Below are 16,508 nucleotides of genomic sequence, written 5' to 3'. Positions count from 1 at the left end.
GTGAATTTTTTGCGAGCGATCAACAACGATTTGAGAACATGTTAAAAGATCAAAATGAACGATTTCTCGCTCGTTGCTTGATCGTTCGCAGCGTTTACACGGAACGATTATCGATCAAATGCGATCGTTATCGTGCAAGAACAAACGATAATCGTTCCGTGTAAAAGGACCATTAGCTCTTAGGAGCAGAGATTGGATTGTATATTAGATTGTAAGCTCTGTGAGCAGGACATGTATTGTGAATATTACCTTGTAAAGTCTTAAGGGCAGGTCTCAAGAACCAGATAGATTGTAAGCTCTCAGGAGCGGAACATGTATTGTATATATTATGGATGTATATGTATTAACAATTATAGTCGTTCCTATAGATACAACATATTGTGCAGCATTAAAGGGGTACTCCGGCGAGGGGGCTTTTTTTTCGATCTGGCTGGGGAGGAGGTGGCTGAGGGCAGCGACGTCCACTCACCTTCCAGCGGCGGGTCCCGTATCGCAGCACTCCGGTCCCCGCTGCCTGGGCAGATTTCTTTAGAGCCACACGTCTTTCAGTATTTTCGGTTAAATCTTTTAACAGGTGTGAGCTGGTATAGATTTTTATCCTGAGGATGCTCCTGGGGCAGTGTGCCCGCTCTCCTTTCATTCCCCAGCAGCATCACCAAGCTCCACTCCTTGTACAGAATGCTAGTGAGCTGCTGCTGGGGAAAAGAAGGTGGGTGGAGTCAGGAGTGGAGGTGATTGGCGCCAAAAGCAAAAGTTTTTTTCAGGTAAGTTTTCTTTTTTCTCACACCTCCCATGTACCCCCTCAACCTAAGCTGCGTAGTCCTTGTGGTAAACTTACTGCAGGTTAAGAAACACTGTCCTAGATGACTATGGCCTAACATGATATCAGCTTAAACATGACCTGTGAACCCCCATGGAGCTTCAGGAAGTCAGGGCACCTAATCATCTGAAACTCGCCTTACAGTAAGTTTTGAAGTAACTCCATTTTTACTCTGTAAGGAGAGGATGGTTGAGCTACAGCCAGACAGCTTTAGTGATGGCTTATCTCTTTGAGAACAAAAGGTTGGGCAGAGAAAATTCATCAAGCCCAACCCCTATCTCCACCAACATTAGTGGAAACCTGGGAGGCCCCCATACACCTATACTGATTATGGCTTTGGCCGACATTAGTATAAAATATTTTGGGTCTACTGAGACACATTTGTGTGAAAATGATTGCAGAAGGAGAGTGCCCCTTTACAGTCAGACCCAGGGCACATGCAAGGCAAGGCCGTATTAAGAGCTGCTGCCCTAGGCACTAAACCTGAAGAAGCCCCATCTTCTCTCACCAATTAGCATCATGATTTTTTAATTTCTGAACATCATATTGATATCTGATCAGTCTTAGGCTATGTTCCTACTGTACATCACCACATGCAGTCAAAACCAGACACCAATAAGCGTTAGAGATGCACGATGCACCGAAATATCGATACTACTATCGATATTTCGGGCAAAAATACGGTTCGGTACCAGGATTTCCTGGTATCGATAGTTTATGTTAAGCTGCTTAATATAAAGTATAGAGCAGAGAACACGGCCGGCGGCTAGCTAAGCGCCGGCCAAGTTCTCTGTGTGTCGCCCCCTGTGGTCACCTCCTCTTCTCTCCCTCCCTCCGCTCCCGGCGGCGGCAAATTTAAATAGCCGACACACAGCGATCGCTAGTGCCGGCTATGTAACTGTGTACATGCCGCTGTCACAACTGACAGCGGCATTTAACCCCTTCCCGAGCTCCAGACTCGTGCTGCATATGGAGCGGGCCCGCTGAGGAGGAGGAGATGCGGCAACTATATATCCAGCGCAGCTGTGTGGTGGGGTAGGCCGGGGCTGTCAGGATCAGTGCGGACATCAGTAATGTGGGGGTGACTGATCGGCTCTGGCTATAGGGGGGATGTAACCTGCAGATTACCCTCTCACACGGGTGCGGGCTGTGCAGCCTTCATTTTCTTAAAAACGGCATTCCAGTGCAGATAGCGTCCAGGGGGAAATCACACTGACCGGGAAGCAGGCGGCCTGAAGATAACGCTGCAGCCACCCGACAGCCTGCTGGACGCTGTGCAGGATTGGTCGTCATGGCAGGGCAGTTTCTAGGGCATCTCGGCAACAGGGCGAACCTTGATAAAAGCGCCCCCCCCCCCCGACCTCACTCAGTTCAGCTCTGGGAAAGGAACAGGGGCTTTTATCAAGATTCGGGTTACTAGGAAGAAGCATTGTGTGTACTGCGGCATAGAGCAGTGTTGCACCCCTGAAAAGCTTAATTTCTATCGCCCACATAAACCCTTGAAGGACATACTCTAAGTCTCTTCTGCATACAATATAATGCCCTGAAATTGAGAAATACCTTACCAATAATACCACTGCATGTCTAAATAATACCGCCACACCATGACCACTATCACTACAGACTATTAGAAAGAACAGTTACATCCAGTGACTCACAGGTGGTGTCTTCTCTGATCAGAGTTGTTCACTTTTCCTTTTTCTCTCCATCCAGCCTGGGCCATCTTAAAGTCCTCTCCTGGCCATGAATCTTCTTACCAGAATCTGCCAGAGAAACATTTTAGGCTCCTTGATCCAGCACATATAGTAGTTCAGTCCGCTGTGCCCCATGAGGTTTTAAGCCCCACTGTGTGTCCCTCCCCACATAATAGTAGTAAGTTCTCTTTATAGTATAGGCCCCTCTGTGCAGTCCACATATAGAATCAGGCATCTCTGTACACCCCAATATAGTATGAGACCCTCCCCCCCTGTGCAACCCCCAAATAGTATAGATATATAGACCCCCTGTTGAGCCCTTATATTGAATCAGACTACCACCTCTGCAGCTCTCATACTCCTTCCTGTGCATCCCCCACATGGTATCTGCCCTACTTCCCTGTGCAGCCCACACATATGATATTAACTCTCAATTACCCCCCCCCCCCTTTGCAGGCTCCATATAGTATTACTATCCAATCCCCCATAGTGGTATTAGCCCCTGCCCCTGCTGTTACCATACAGTATCAGCCTCCCCCCCCTCCAGTCACCATATAGTATCAGTTACCAGCCCCCCCATATAGTAGTATCAGCCCCCCTCCAGTCACCATATAGTACTATCAGCCCCCCATATAGTAGTATCAGCCCCCCTCCAGTCACCATATAGTAGTATCCGCCCCCCATATAGTAGTATCAGCCCCCCTACAGTCACCATATAGTAGTATCAGCCCCCCATATAGTAGTATCAGCCCCCCTCCTGTGACCATATAGTATGAGTTATCAGCCCCCCTTTTTATTATTAACCCCCTTCCTGTAGCATCAGCCCCCCTCCTGCAATCACCTTATAGCATCAGGTGTATGTCTGTCCCCTCCCCAGCAGCCCCAATAGTCTCCAGTGCCCCCTGTACAAAAATAATAAACACTTTACTCACCTAGCTTCCGCTTCCTCCTGACACTTGCTGCATCCCCTCTTCTTCTCTTCCCTGCTCTGTACCTCTGCTGCGTCGCACAGTGACAGAGTGATGGAGCAGGAGTACAGAGCGGCCTCTTGTGACTGCAGGCATTACGTTGCCTGTGGTCACAAGAGTGATTGACAGCGTGAGGGGCCAGTGGCACCTCGCGCTGTCAATCAGGGCGCCCTGTGTAACTATGAGCCTGCCATTAGGCAGCCTTATAGCTAAAGGGGGTGGCGCGGCACCTTGTGATTGATGGGGTGATGCACACCCCTAAAGCCGGCCCTGCGCTGCCCTCCGCCGGGAAGGGGGGCTGCAGATGCTGTGAGTCCGGGCGCTGTGGCGGATGCCGCGGGGCCTGTGATGTCGGGTGGCCGGGCGCTATTGGGCACCGCCGGGCGCCCCCTAGCTGTCGGCACCCCGTGCGGTGACCCGGCCCGCCCGGTCATAGAAACGGCCCTGCGTCATGGCATCAAGCCTGAGGATTCTTATCTCCTCTTTATATAGCCTATCTCTGTCTGTTTAATTACATCACTAGTTTCCTCTGGCTTCTTACCTTATGTCCATCAGTCAGTGTGAGTGTCTATCTGTCTGTCTATCATCTATCTATCTGTCTGTCTATCTGTCTATCTGTCTGTCTATATATCTATCTATCTATCTATCTATCTCCTATATCTCCTATCTACTGTATCTCTCTATCTGTCTCTTCTTTCTCTCTGTCCCCTCTATCTATCTATGCCATTGCAGTGTCTGAATATTCTGTGGCGGTGTCCCCCATGTACATTGTGCCAACCCTGGTGCTGTGCATAGACCCACTGCAGTGCCACAATATATACAGACACTTATAGTATATATAACAATCCTATAATTATCTGGATCATTTGCAATAATTGTTATGACTAGAGATGAGCGAACCGGGTTCGGGTTCGAGTCGATCTGAACCCAAACGATCAGCATTTGATTAGCGGGGGCTACTGAAGTTGGATAAAGCTCTAAGGTTGTCTGGAAAACATGGATACAGCCAATGACTATATTCATGATTTCCACATAGCCTTAGGGCTTTATCCAAGTTCAGCAGTCACCGCTAATCAAATACTGAAAGTTCGGGTTTGGATCGACTCGAGCATGCTCGAGGTTCGCTCATCTCTAGTTATGACACAAGTTACTGGTCAATTGCAGCTGTATTCACATGCTGCAGTATGGTTATTTGTTGCAGGTTTTTACATATTTAAAGAGGACCTGTCACCCCCCGTGCCCGGGTGACAGGCTCTCGACCCCCACTAGAGCCCCCTATACTTACCTGATTGCTCCGGGTCCAACTTTTTGATCCGGTCCGGTGATGGAGATGAGTCCGACGCTCATAGAGAATAGATGGAGCGTTGGACTCACCATTCATTCTCTATGGGCATCGGACTCATCTCAGGAGTATGCGCCAGGCTTCGAGCGCTGAAATCTCCGCCACAGGACCGGATCAAGAATCGGGACCCGGCACGATCAGGTAAGTATAGGGGGCTCTAGCGGGGGGTCGGGAGCCTGTCACGCCGTCACGGGGGGTGACAGGTTCCCTTTAAATACCTTGTGGGCAATAACTGCATTGCAACCACCACAGACTCAAAGCGATCTCCCAAAATATAGGATACGAAATAACTAGTTGTAGTGCACAAAGAGATATGTTAGGAGTTGCAGTTGTACAGCAGCAGCCTCCTTGTTCACAACAACTCCCAGCATACCCCCTTGTGCACAACAGCTCCCAGCATACTCCCTTGTGCACAACAGCTCCCAGCATACCCCCTTGTGCACATAGCAGTATGCTGGGAGTTGTTGTGCACAAATCTGCAGTCTGGGGGGGGGATTATATTTGTATTTTTACGTGTTTTTTTTTAAACTTTAGTATTGAAATGGTATCGAGTATCGAAAAAAAACAGCTGGTATCCATATCGAACAAAAAATTCTGGTATCAAGACCACTAATAGGCGTATGGCCAATAATCCTGGTAACAGCACATGACTACTGAGGAAGAAATGGGCACCTGGTTTCGGCCACATGCATTTCTTTACATATAGAAACATTGTCTGAATCGTGTTATTCAAGGTTTTTAACAGCTTAAAAATAAACAAATTTGAATATTGAATCAATGATTAGAGCCGTCTGCATATTGTCTGATGGAATTATTACCACAGGATAGGTAGATTGGTAGGCAATAGCTCCAGGCATCACATTTAACACCGCTACACCAGACCTAACCAAAACCACCACCCTGTGACTGGATAACACTGCCATATCAGACCTAAACAATACCGCCATATTGTGACTGGATAACACTGCCATACCAGACCTGACCAATACCACCATACTGTGACTGGATAACACCGCCATACCACACCTGACCAATACTGCCATACTGTGACTGGATAACACCGCCATACAAGACCTGACCAATACCCATGGCCGGCGTTAGGGGGGGGCAAGCAGGGCAAATGCCCAGGGCCCCCATCCCCCAGGGGCCCCCTAAGGCAGTTCCAGTAGGAGAGCGTCCTGCAGCGTCTGGGAATGATCCCTGGCTGATGCTATCAGGGGGTCACGCAGAGGCTGCAGGACGCTGCTCCGTGTGTGTAGCTTCCCCTCCCCCTCCCTCCAGCTCCTCTTACTACACGTGACTTCCTCCTCCTGGTGTGGAGCTGTCGGGACGATGGAGGAGAGGGCTGCCGGGTGAGGATGACAGCCTGCTGCTGCTGCAAGGAACATGAGGGGGATTCACCACTACAACCAGCATGCTAGAGGGGGTAAGTATTCTGTACATGTAGTGTGTAATGTGTATGAATGTAAGTGTATAATGGATGAATGCAGTGTGTGTTACATGTCCTGTGTATAGTGTGTGGGCTGGATGGTTTGTATCTGTATAATGTGTTTTCATGGATGTGTGTGTGTGATGGTGTGTGTATATATATATATATATATATATATATATATATATATATAATGGTGTGTGTATATATATATATATATATATAATTGTGTGTGTGTGTGTATATATATATATATATATATATAATGGTGTGTGTGTGTGTGTGTATATATATATAATGGTGTGTGTGTGTGTGTATATATATATATATAATGGTGTGTGTGTGTATATATATATAAAATGGTGTGTGTGTGTGTGTGTGTATATATATATATATATATATATATATATATATATATATATATGTATAAATATAATGGTGTGTGTGTGTGTGTGTGTGTGTATAAGCACTGCTGACTCCAAGTGTTGAGGTGAATGTACTGTGTATAGGAGCTGCAGCCATTCTCTGGCCTCATCAGTCCTATGTAATTGCTGCAGGTGACCACTGAGGCCACTGATTGGCTGCAGCTCCTATGTATATAAGGCAATACGGTGAGAAAAAAAATAAGGTGGTATTCAGTCCTTAGGTGGTGGTCACTGTATGGCGGTAATATTGGTCTGTATATAGAGTCATTATGCAGTGGTCAGTCTTTGGCATTAATATTGGTCTGTATATAGTGTATATATAGTCGTTACTGCCATAGATTGACTACCACATAATGACACTATATACAGACCAATATTACCGCCATACAGTGACCACCACATAATGACTCTATACACACTATATACAGACCAAAAGTACAGCCATAGAGTGATCGCCACATAATATTGGTCTGGATACAGAGTCATTATGCAGTGGTCAATCTATAGCGGTAATATTGGTTTGTATATAGTGTGTATATAAAGTTATGTGGCGGTCACTGTATGGCGGCAATATTGGTCTGTATATAGTGTATATAGAGTCATTATGCAGTGGTCAATCTATGGCGGTAATATTGGTCTGTATATAGTGTGTATATAGAGATATGTGGCGGTCACTCTTTGGCATTAATATTGGTCTGTATATAGTGTATATAGAGTCATGCGGTGGTCACTCTATGGCAGTAATATTGGTCTGTATATAGTGTATATAGAGTCATTATGGGGCGGTCACTCTATGGTGGTAATATTGGCCTATATATAGTGTGTTTTCTTCAATAACGGTATGGAGGTAATATTTGGTCCTGATTATAGTGATTTTTTTATTTTATTTTTTTAAAGCAATTCATATAAATAGTTCTTGTGTTTACACCACTAGCGGCAGTCCTGGCATGTAGTGGCAGTCCCAGAATGTAGCAGCAGTCCTGACATGTAGCGGCAGTCCCAGAATGTAGCTGCAGTCCTGGCATGTAGGGCAGTCCTGACATGTAGCAGCAGTCCCACAATGTAGCGCCAGTCCCAGAATGTAGCGGCAGTCCTGACATGTAGTGGCAGTCCCAGAATGTAGCGGCAGTCCCAGAATGTAGCGGCAGTCCCAGAATGTAGCAGCAGTCCTGACATGTAGCGGCAGTCCCAGAATGTAGCGGCAGTCCTGGCATGTAGGGCAGTCCTGACATGTAGCAGCAGTCCCACAATGTAGCGCCAGTCCCAGAATGTAGCGGCAGTCCTGACATGTAGTGGCAGTCCCAGAATGTAGCGGCAGTCCCAGAATGTAGCGGCAGTCCCAGAATGTAGCGGCAGTCCTGGCATGTAGGGCAGTCCTGACATGTAGTGGCAGTCCCAGAATGTAGCGGCAGTCCCGGAATGTAGCTGCAGTCCCGACATGAAGGGGCAGTCCCGGCATGTAGGGGCAGTCCCGGCATGTAGGGGCAGTCCTGGCATGTAGCGGCAGTCCCAGAATGTAGGGGCAGTCCTGACATGTAGCGGCAGTCCTGTCCTGACATGTAGCGGCAGTCCCAGCATGTAACCTTCTGAACTGAGTAAGGGCCCTAATACATGGAGCGAAAATAGTCCGAATCAGGACGCTATCGCTCTGTGAGGACACTGGGGAACATGATCAGGTAGTATATATCACAGACACGGCCTGAGGACACCGGGGAACGTGATCAGGTAGTATATATCTTTATTGTTTACTATATACAGCAAGGATTGCACACACATCACTAATGATATACTGTATACTGTATATACACATAGGGGGAGATTTATCAAACATGGTGTAAAGTGAAACTGGCTCAGTTGCCCCTAGCAACCAATCAGATTCCACCTTTCATTACTCAGATTCTAAGTAGGTTGAATCTGATTGGTTGCTAGGGGCAACTGAGCCAATTCTTCTTTACACCAGTTTGATAAATCTCCTCCATAGCTTTTGCTGCATCATAAAAGAGCCATGTAGTAGGCTCTCTAAGCGAGCTCCATTCTACCAGATTGGCGATCACTTCTACGGAATATCAGGCCGTGTAATACGGCCTTAAAAGTGTCCGTACACTTCCAATAACTGCTGGCTGAACAATCCTTCAGCTGACAATTATCTCTCCCATTCGGTCCCGTCCTCCCCATACACAGAAATTTGCCACATCTAAGTGTTCCTGTGTTCTCAATGAGAGGGGAAAGCCATAGCCATACAGATCTGATGGCGGCTTATCTCTCTGAGAACAAAGAGGTTGGGCAATGATTTTCCATCAAGCTCGACCCCCTATGTCCACTGATATCATCTGTCAGAGGACTGTCCAGAGAGCCCCATACACCTTACGCTGATGGCCGAACCCACCAGGAGCAACAGGTACCACCAACAAAAGAGTAAAATGTATGGGGACCTTAAATTGTTGCTAAAATATTTCAGCATTTGGGGCCCCACCTTCAACTTTGCCCAGGGCCACATCTAGTCTAAAACCGGCCCTGCCAATACCACCATACTGTGACTGGGTAATACCGGCATACCAGACCTGAACAATACCGCCATACTGTGACTGGATAACACTGCCACACCAGACCTGAACAATACCACCATACTGTGACTGGATAACACTGCCATACCACACCTGACCAATACTGCCATACTGTGACTAGATAACACCGCCACACCAGACCTGAACAATATCACTATACTGTGACTGGATAACACCGCCACACCAGACCTGATCAATACCGCCATACTGTGACTGGATAACACTGCCATACCAGACCTGAACAATACCCCCGGGAAAGACACAAGATTTACTGGCAAGTCTAAACCGGAGGTGGAAAAGTAAATAAAAAATAAGTTGTTTCCCTCCCCCTGCTTCCTGGTGCTGACCCGTTGCAAGGTGCTGCCCTAGGCACCAGACCACGGGTACTTTGTTGTAAATACGGCCCTGATGTTAGGGAAGGGCCTGAATATGACACAATGCATAAAAATTAGACAGTATTACTAAATCTGAACAAATTTTCTTAACTTATTAAGTAGATTCAATATGAAACCAGAACATGGAAACAACCTGTCAAAATATGCTGTGTGATGGCTCAATCTAATTAAAGTAATGACCCTTTCCAGGTTTTTCTACACACTGTAATATGTTGCCTCCAACATCCCATTCCCAAATCAGAAATATCGACCACTTATTGGTATCCTTTATGTGGCATGATTCCAGAACTAAGCCGAGATTTATTATCTTGAAATGCCCTAAAGATAGAAGTCTAATCCTATCTCACTTTTTCTCCTCTGCTATCTACCTAGAAACACATGCCCAATTTCTCCATATAATGCTTATTTTGTATTTGGTAAAAAAAAATCACCTTCACAAAGTTACATAGTCAGTTGTCATTTAAAAAAACTTTTGACATGTCAAAGAGATGTGTAAAAAAAATCATTCACTGGTCACTAGAACTTCTCTTCCTGACACTCTCCTTCTCACTGCAAAAGACACTCTAAGTCACTTACTTGTGTATTTCGGAGTGTTGGAGGAAACCCACACTAACATACAAACTCCTTAAAAGACAGATTCTATAAAAAGTCTATGGGGCGCATCTGCTGCAGAGAAGGGAGATAGTAAGAAAAGTGCTGAATCTAGAGATGGAGGGTCTGAGTATCTAGACCCTGACCAATGAGAAATGTTTGACATGTTTCTATGGCATGTCAATGTTTGATGTGACCCGGATAACAAAGTCATAAAACATTTTGGTCATTAAATGGATACTACAACTTCATAGTTATTGATTTGTGCAGAATGGGCGTTCCTGGCTATGCCAAACTGAACAGAACTTCTTATATGCAAATCACAAGGAATAAAAAAGCCTTACTTACCTTTCTCTCCAATATTTTCCATGGACACTGTAAAGACAAAAGCAGACATTGCATTACCATCCATATCAGACACATAGGGATAGAAAAATTGTAAATTTATATTTATACAAGCTTAGGGACTACAGATGAAGTGCTATACTGTATATACATTGTTATGATGGTTAAGGACATTACTGATGGAAAATTGGAGTGGTTGAGTGATTCATCATCACATGGAGGAAGGAAGCTTACTCCCACTGATGGGCCATGGCAACTTATTACAACAAAGCACAGCTTTTCTATGTTCTACATGAAGACAATTAACATAGATAAATGTATTACTAAATACAGTATATCCATGTAGATAGTCCTGGTACAATCATCTTATACTCAGATGTACTCTTACCATTTACTCCTAGAAGTATGTAACCTGCTAATATCTCCCTATAGGGCATGGAGCACTGAGGATGAAGGTAAGTTTCTTACCTTCATCCTTGGGGCCATTTCCAAGATATTAGGAGTTTATCACCTATGTTAATAAATCATTTTGGTGCACTGATCCGCCCCGGATGACTATAGGGAGATACTTCTAACTTGCTGAAGCTGCAAACCGTGATGTTTATACATGTAATGCTTCTATACAGTACAGAACTCTTTGAATAGGTAAATTATCTATGGTAATAAACGCAATAAATGAAGATGAGCTCCTCATCTTCAGCTTACATCTGTCGTCTAGTCGCTCTGACTGAGCGCTCCTTTGTAGGAAGGTACTTGTAATAACTCCTGGTACACAGATACATTGTGTTTTAGCACCACTTGTTCACACTGCACAGCTACATAGAATTACATTGAACTAACCCATCTGCTAGCCTGGTAATACCAGAATGTTTCCCTTCCGGCCTTTTAAACAAATGAATATTATGATTCATATGACAATTAAGTTATTAGACTTGGAACCTGACAGGAGTCCTTACACAAACATTGGAAAAATTGATGTCACTGGGAAATTAAACCTGGCAGCCCTATATACTTTTTCATGGTTGCCAAATAGATTCTCATTCCAAAATATTATAGTCAATGTATTATTGGGCATCTATTAGGCTATGTTCACACAACAGCAATAAATCTGATGTATATTTCCGCAGAGGAAATCTAAGGCTGACATTGATTTCTGCTGCAGAATGCTATGGAACTGCAGGACACAAATAAGGATTATTCTACTTGTCATTCCATGGGGCTTATCTTTTTCCATGCGGAGGCCACAGAAATAAGTATAAGTAACATAGTACTTTCTCCCATTTCCGTTGTAGACAAAAAATTATATCACATGGAATAGCTATAATCAAGCATGTAGTCAGACTGCAGAAACCCCATTCACATGCAAGGGATAAAGATGATCATCACATTTGACAATCCATCTAAAATCTGACATGTAAGAATGGATACAGTAGTGAGTGTCTTGATCCCACTAAGTTTGTGCTAATACTATTGTCCCTTACTAATGCATCTTGTAGATGTCCTAAAATAAGGTACGGTGGGAGAGATTTTGGCCAAAACAACAACAGCATAAATCTAAAGGAGACAGAAAATGTGTCCATTTATTCTAGTGACACCCAATGTGTGATAGATTTAAAGCGACTCTGTACCCACAATCTGCCCCCCCCCCCCCCCCAAACCACTTGTACCTTCGCATAGCGGCTTTTAATCTACAATCTGTCCTGGGGTCCGTTTGGCAGGTGATGCAGTTATTGACCTAAAAAACAACTTTTAAACTATCAGACCCGTGCCCAACGGCCGGGGCTTAGAGTATCTGTGCCCTAACTTTGCACCACCCCTCCGTCCCTCCTCTCCACCCTCTTCATCATTAGGAATGCCACTGAAACATTTTCTCCTGTCTGAACATTGCACCGGTGCCTTAACGATCCAGCCCATGTGCCGGGCTAAACAGGTGGGGAATAGTAGGCAATCTGCCTGGAGCATTCCTAATGATGAGGAGGGTGGGGAGGAGGGACAGAGAGGTTGTGCCAGCCTAATGCATACACAATCTAAGCCCTGGTCAAGTTTAAAAGTTGTTTTTTAGGACAATAACTGCATCACCTGCCGAACAGACCCCAGGACAGATCTTGGATTAAAAGCAGCTATCCGAAGGTACAAGCGGTTTGGTGGGGTCAGATTGGGGGGACTGAGTCACTTTAAAGGGGTTATCCGATGCTAGCAAATGTTTTAACATGTTGCTGCCATAAAGAAAACAGAACAAACATGTTATGCTTACCTTTCTGTACTCCCCCAATGAGAGGTAAGCATAACATTTTTGTAATGTTTTCTTATATGGCAGCAACATGTAACAAATGTGCTAGTGCCTAATAACCCCTTTAATACACATGGGAGACATTTTCTCTTACTGCACCTATTGATCAGTATTTTGTATCAAAATTGTGGCCCACCTTATAAATACATACAGCACATTTTAGGACTCCACTTTGCTTTGACCTTTTATTAGAACCTTTGTTGCATGTGTCTGTGTTTTTATATTCATAATTTTTTTACATTTTTATTCAATTTTTTCAGGCCATTATTAGAAAGTGGAGCCCATCATTCCCTTGGCCATAACACTACTATGCCTGCCAGCTGCATAATCAGCGAGTTGCACCGTGCATGCATCACAGTGAGGTGTATTGGTGCTAGGGCCAAGGGAACCTTAGGCTCTGCATCTTTGACATTACTTAGAGCCCAAATAAAGGCTTTTTGTTATAAAAATAAAAATGTTGTCAGCACAGATATGTTCTGAATGCTTATACTGATATTTCTCCAGAGGTGCCACCAATTGGTAGATCATCAGGGGGTGACAAATTCCATTTAAAAGTATCTAGTGAGGTGCAAAATGTGTTTAAGGGTATAAACCCACACACCGTATATGCAGTGTATTTACTGCTGCGATACGCAGCAAACTCGCAGCAAACTCGCAGCAGATTAGATCTAAATAACTGAACACAGCATCAAATCTGTACCAACAAATCTGCTGCGTATTTGTTGCGTATCTGCTGCGTATACGGTGTGTGGGTTTATACCCTAAAATACAAAACAAATCTAGAACACTAGTACTGGTTTCTTGGCTCAATTTTGTTAGTATATTGGAGCATTTGCCATAGTAACAGTGCCTACAATAGTAACAGTGTCATGTCTACAATATTGCATACTTTAGACAAATTTACAGTACAGTGGTGCTTTGGATTACGAACATAATTTCCCATAAGAAATCACTGAAATGCAGACAATTGGTTCCAAACCCCAAACACTATGATTGTTTATTCTAACTAACATGTAAAACAAATGAAATAAACATTTAGAAACAGCTGAATATGTCATATAAATTACTGTACAGTATAGCAATCAGCATGTGGAGTATTATGTCTGGTAAGTGCATAAACCTGAAAAAACGGCAGCAGTTTGTAGATACAGAATGGAACTGCAGATCCCCATTATGCAGTAGCGTAGTACAACAGGCTAGAAAAGAGAAGCAGGGCTGCTGTCAGAGGTCTGAGTGGTCACATTACAGCAATGGGGGAGGGGTGTGTGTTCAGCATGGACCAATCAGGAAGTGAGAATCGCAGAGCTGTGCAGGAGGGCAGTGACAGAAACTTTTCTATGCAGCAGTGTGAATGGCGGAGTGTGAGTGCAGGCACATTATAGCAGCAGTGTGTACAGCTGAGTCTAGTGTAGGTACATTATAGCAGGAGAGGATAGGAAACACTGCAGGGAGCATGAAGGAGTGAGCAGGGTATATGTGGTCATAGTATAGCAGCCCTCTCTGTCTGGGGAGAGAGCTATGATGAGATTACCCCCACAGTCCTGTTCCCTGATGTAAGCCCCAGCCTGAAGTGGATCTGCTATGATTTGGAAGGTGAGGGAGACTTCCTGGGTCAGTACAGGGAGCTCTTAAACCAAAGCAATGCTCTTAAACAAAGATACAATTTTGAAAACCTGTGAGCTCTTCTTGCAAAATGCTCTTAATCCAAGTTACTCTTAAACCAAGGTACCACTGTATATGTAAGATTATTGTTCACAAAAATCTAACATTTCTAGTCACCAATAAATAGACATGGGGCAAGGGAGTAAACAAATAAAAGGCTAAGCAAAAATAATATCCACATGCTGCAGCCTTCCTATTGCAAGGAGCAGCAGTTTCTGACATGATCTTTCAGTATGTTCAAAGAGAATGATCAGCCAACATTGTGCATGTCGGCTGATCGTTGCCTATCAACATGCGCTATTACAAAATGATTATTGGCCTGAATAGTAATCAGACAAGTAAGGTCAATAATCGTTTTTTGTAATAGGGCCTTAAGAAGGTGGTGATGTTTTAAACATCTGGATGGTTGGAACAGGGCGCTCATGAAACCCATAATGGGTCAGTAGATGAGAAGGTTAACAGATTGCAAGATGGAGGACATATAAATGTGCTGTGGTTTATGGTGGATAAATATGACAGGAAATTATCGAACAAAGAGAGATTAAATCCTAAGATCGCCGCTAAATACACAGTATAAGGAAAAACAAGAAATGTACTATCAGTCTATAGCAGCTGACTTGGTGACAAGTCTTCAAAATGGTTAACACAAAGAAAAGTAACCAGAGGTCCCATTGAACTTGTTAAAGTGACTCAAAGTTCAGATGAGGACATGTTCAAAACAGAAAAGTAATGAACAGTTATAGTCTATTCAGCTGGTCAAAATAAATATCCAAAGAGCATACTGGCCACTGAAAAATCTGCTTAGGTTTTTTTTTTAACTGTGACTATGGTCTTTTATCTGTCTTTTCCACATTCATGTAATGGCCTGGTAAAAAAAAAAAAAAAGTCTTTACAGAACAGACCTACCCAGTGGTGTGTGCTGTCATGAACTTCAGCATGGAAATACTTTCATAGAAGAACTTGATTTTGCAGTCAGAATGCCTAAAATAAGTCTTCCACTACATGAAAAGCGACATTCTGTTAATTTGTGCTAATGAGCAAAATGAGGTGAGAAGTCGCCTGGGTAAGTATTTATGGAAGACACAGACAATGCGGCTGACTCATTATTTAATGGCTATCTATTATTTTTAATTGCACTGTATGAACTGTATTAATTAAGACATAATTAACTAATTGGTTTTAATTAACAGTTCTGGTGCATTTCTTTCAAATTTTATTGGTAATTCAAATTTTTCTTACAAAACAAGGGAAAAATAAAAAATAAAAATAAAAGGAGAAATAAACAAGTCAATTAAGTCAATAAACCAGTTTGCATTTGGCGAGCTTGACATTCATGTGAAAGAGATTACAATCATATTTCAAGGATAGTCCCATAATGTGGAAGCATGAAAATGTATAAATGTGCGTATCATTTGGGAAGTCGCCATATGTATTAACATACTCTAATGTTATGGTATAAAACTATATCAAAAGGGAGAAAAATGGGGAATGGGAAGTATGGGATGAAAGGAAATAAGGGGGATAGGGATAAGGGAAGGTAGGGGTGAAAGGGAAGTGAGGGAAACATTTCTTATCTGTAGCATGAATGTATTAAAGTGCAAGCTGTTAGATGCCATTCAGTGCTCATTCCATCATAGTGTCTCTGACAGCATAGGAAGATCTCACCTTAGAGTACCATTAGGCTATTTTTCCACTACGTATATTTTCATAAAACTACGGCCTTTGTTGCCGATATCGGCCGTAATTAATACAAAAATATACGTGGCGTTGCCGTCTATGGAATCCCGGCCGGAGTGTATACATGGTATTCACTCCGGCTGGGATCCCTAGCGGCGCCGCAAGAAACTGACATGTCAGTTTTCTGCGGTCGCTATTCATTGAATAGCGGCCGCAGAAAACCCTGTCGGTGCACACTGTGGAGCGAGCGGCTCCGGTCGCACGCTCTATAGTGTGCAGTGGAGAGTTCTGATGCAGGCATGCACA

At 43.9% G+C, this 16,508-nt stretch overlaps 1 protein-coding gene across 1 annotated transcript in view; it reads right to left on the bottom strand.

The window, feature by feature from the left end:
- The window catches only part of ZDHHC2 (zinc finger DHHC-type palmitoyltransferase 2), a 97,082-nt gene that overhangs the window by 68,780 nt on the left and 11,794 nt on the right, over window positions 1–16,508 (bottom strand). Inside the window, exon 2 of the mRNA XM_069977673.1 lies at window positions 10,577–10,603. Within this exon, the coding sequence (XP_069833774.1) occupies window positions 10,577–10,603 (27 nt within the window). The remainder of the gene's footprint in view (window positions 1–10,576; window positions 10,604–16,508) is intronic.

The sequence above is a fragment of the Dendropsophus ebraccatus genome, chromosome 7 (assembly GCF_027789765.1).
Source record: "Dendropsophus ebraccatus isolate aDenEbr1 chromosome 7, aDenEbr1.pat, whole genome shotgun sequence".
NCBI classification, from domain to species: domain Eukaryota; kingdom Metazoa; phylum Chordata; class Amphibia; order Anura; family Hylidae; genus Dendropsophus; species Dendropsophus ebraccatus.
This window is presented reverse-complemented; position numbering and strand designations above follow the sequence as displayed.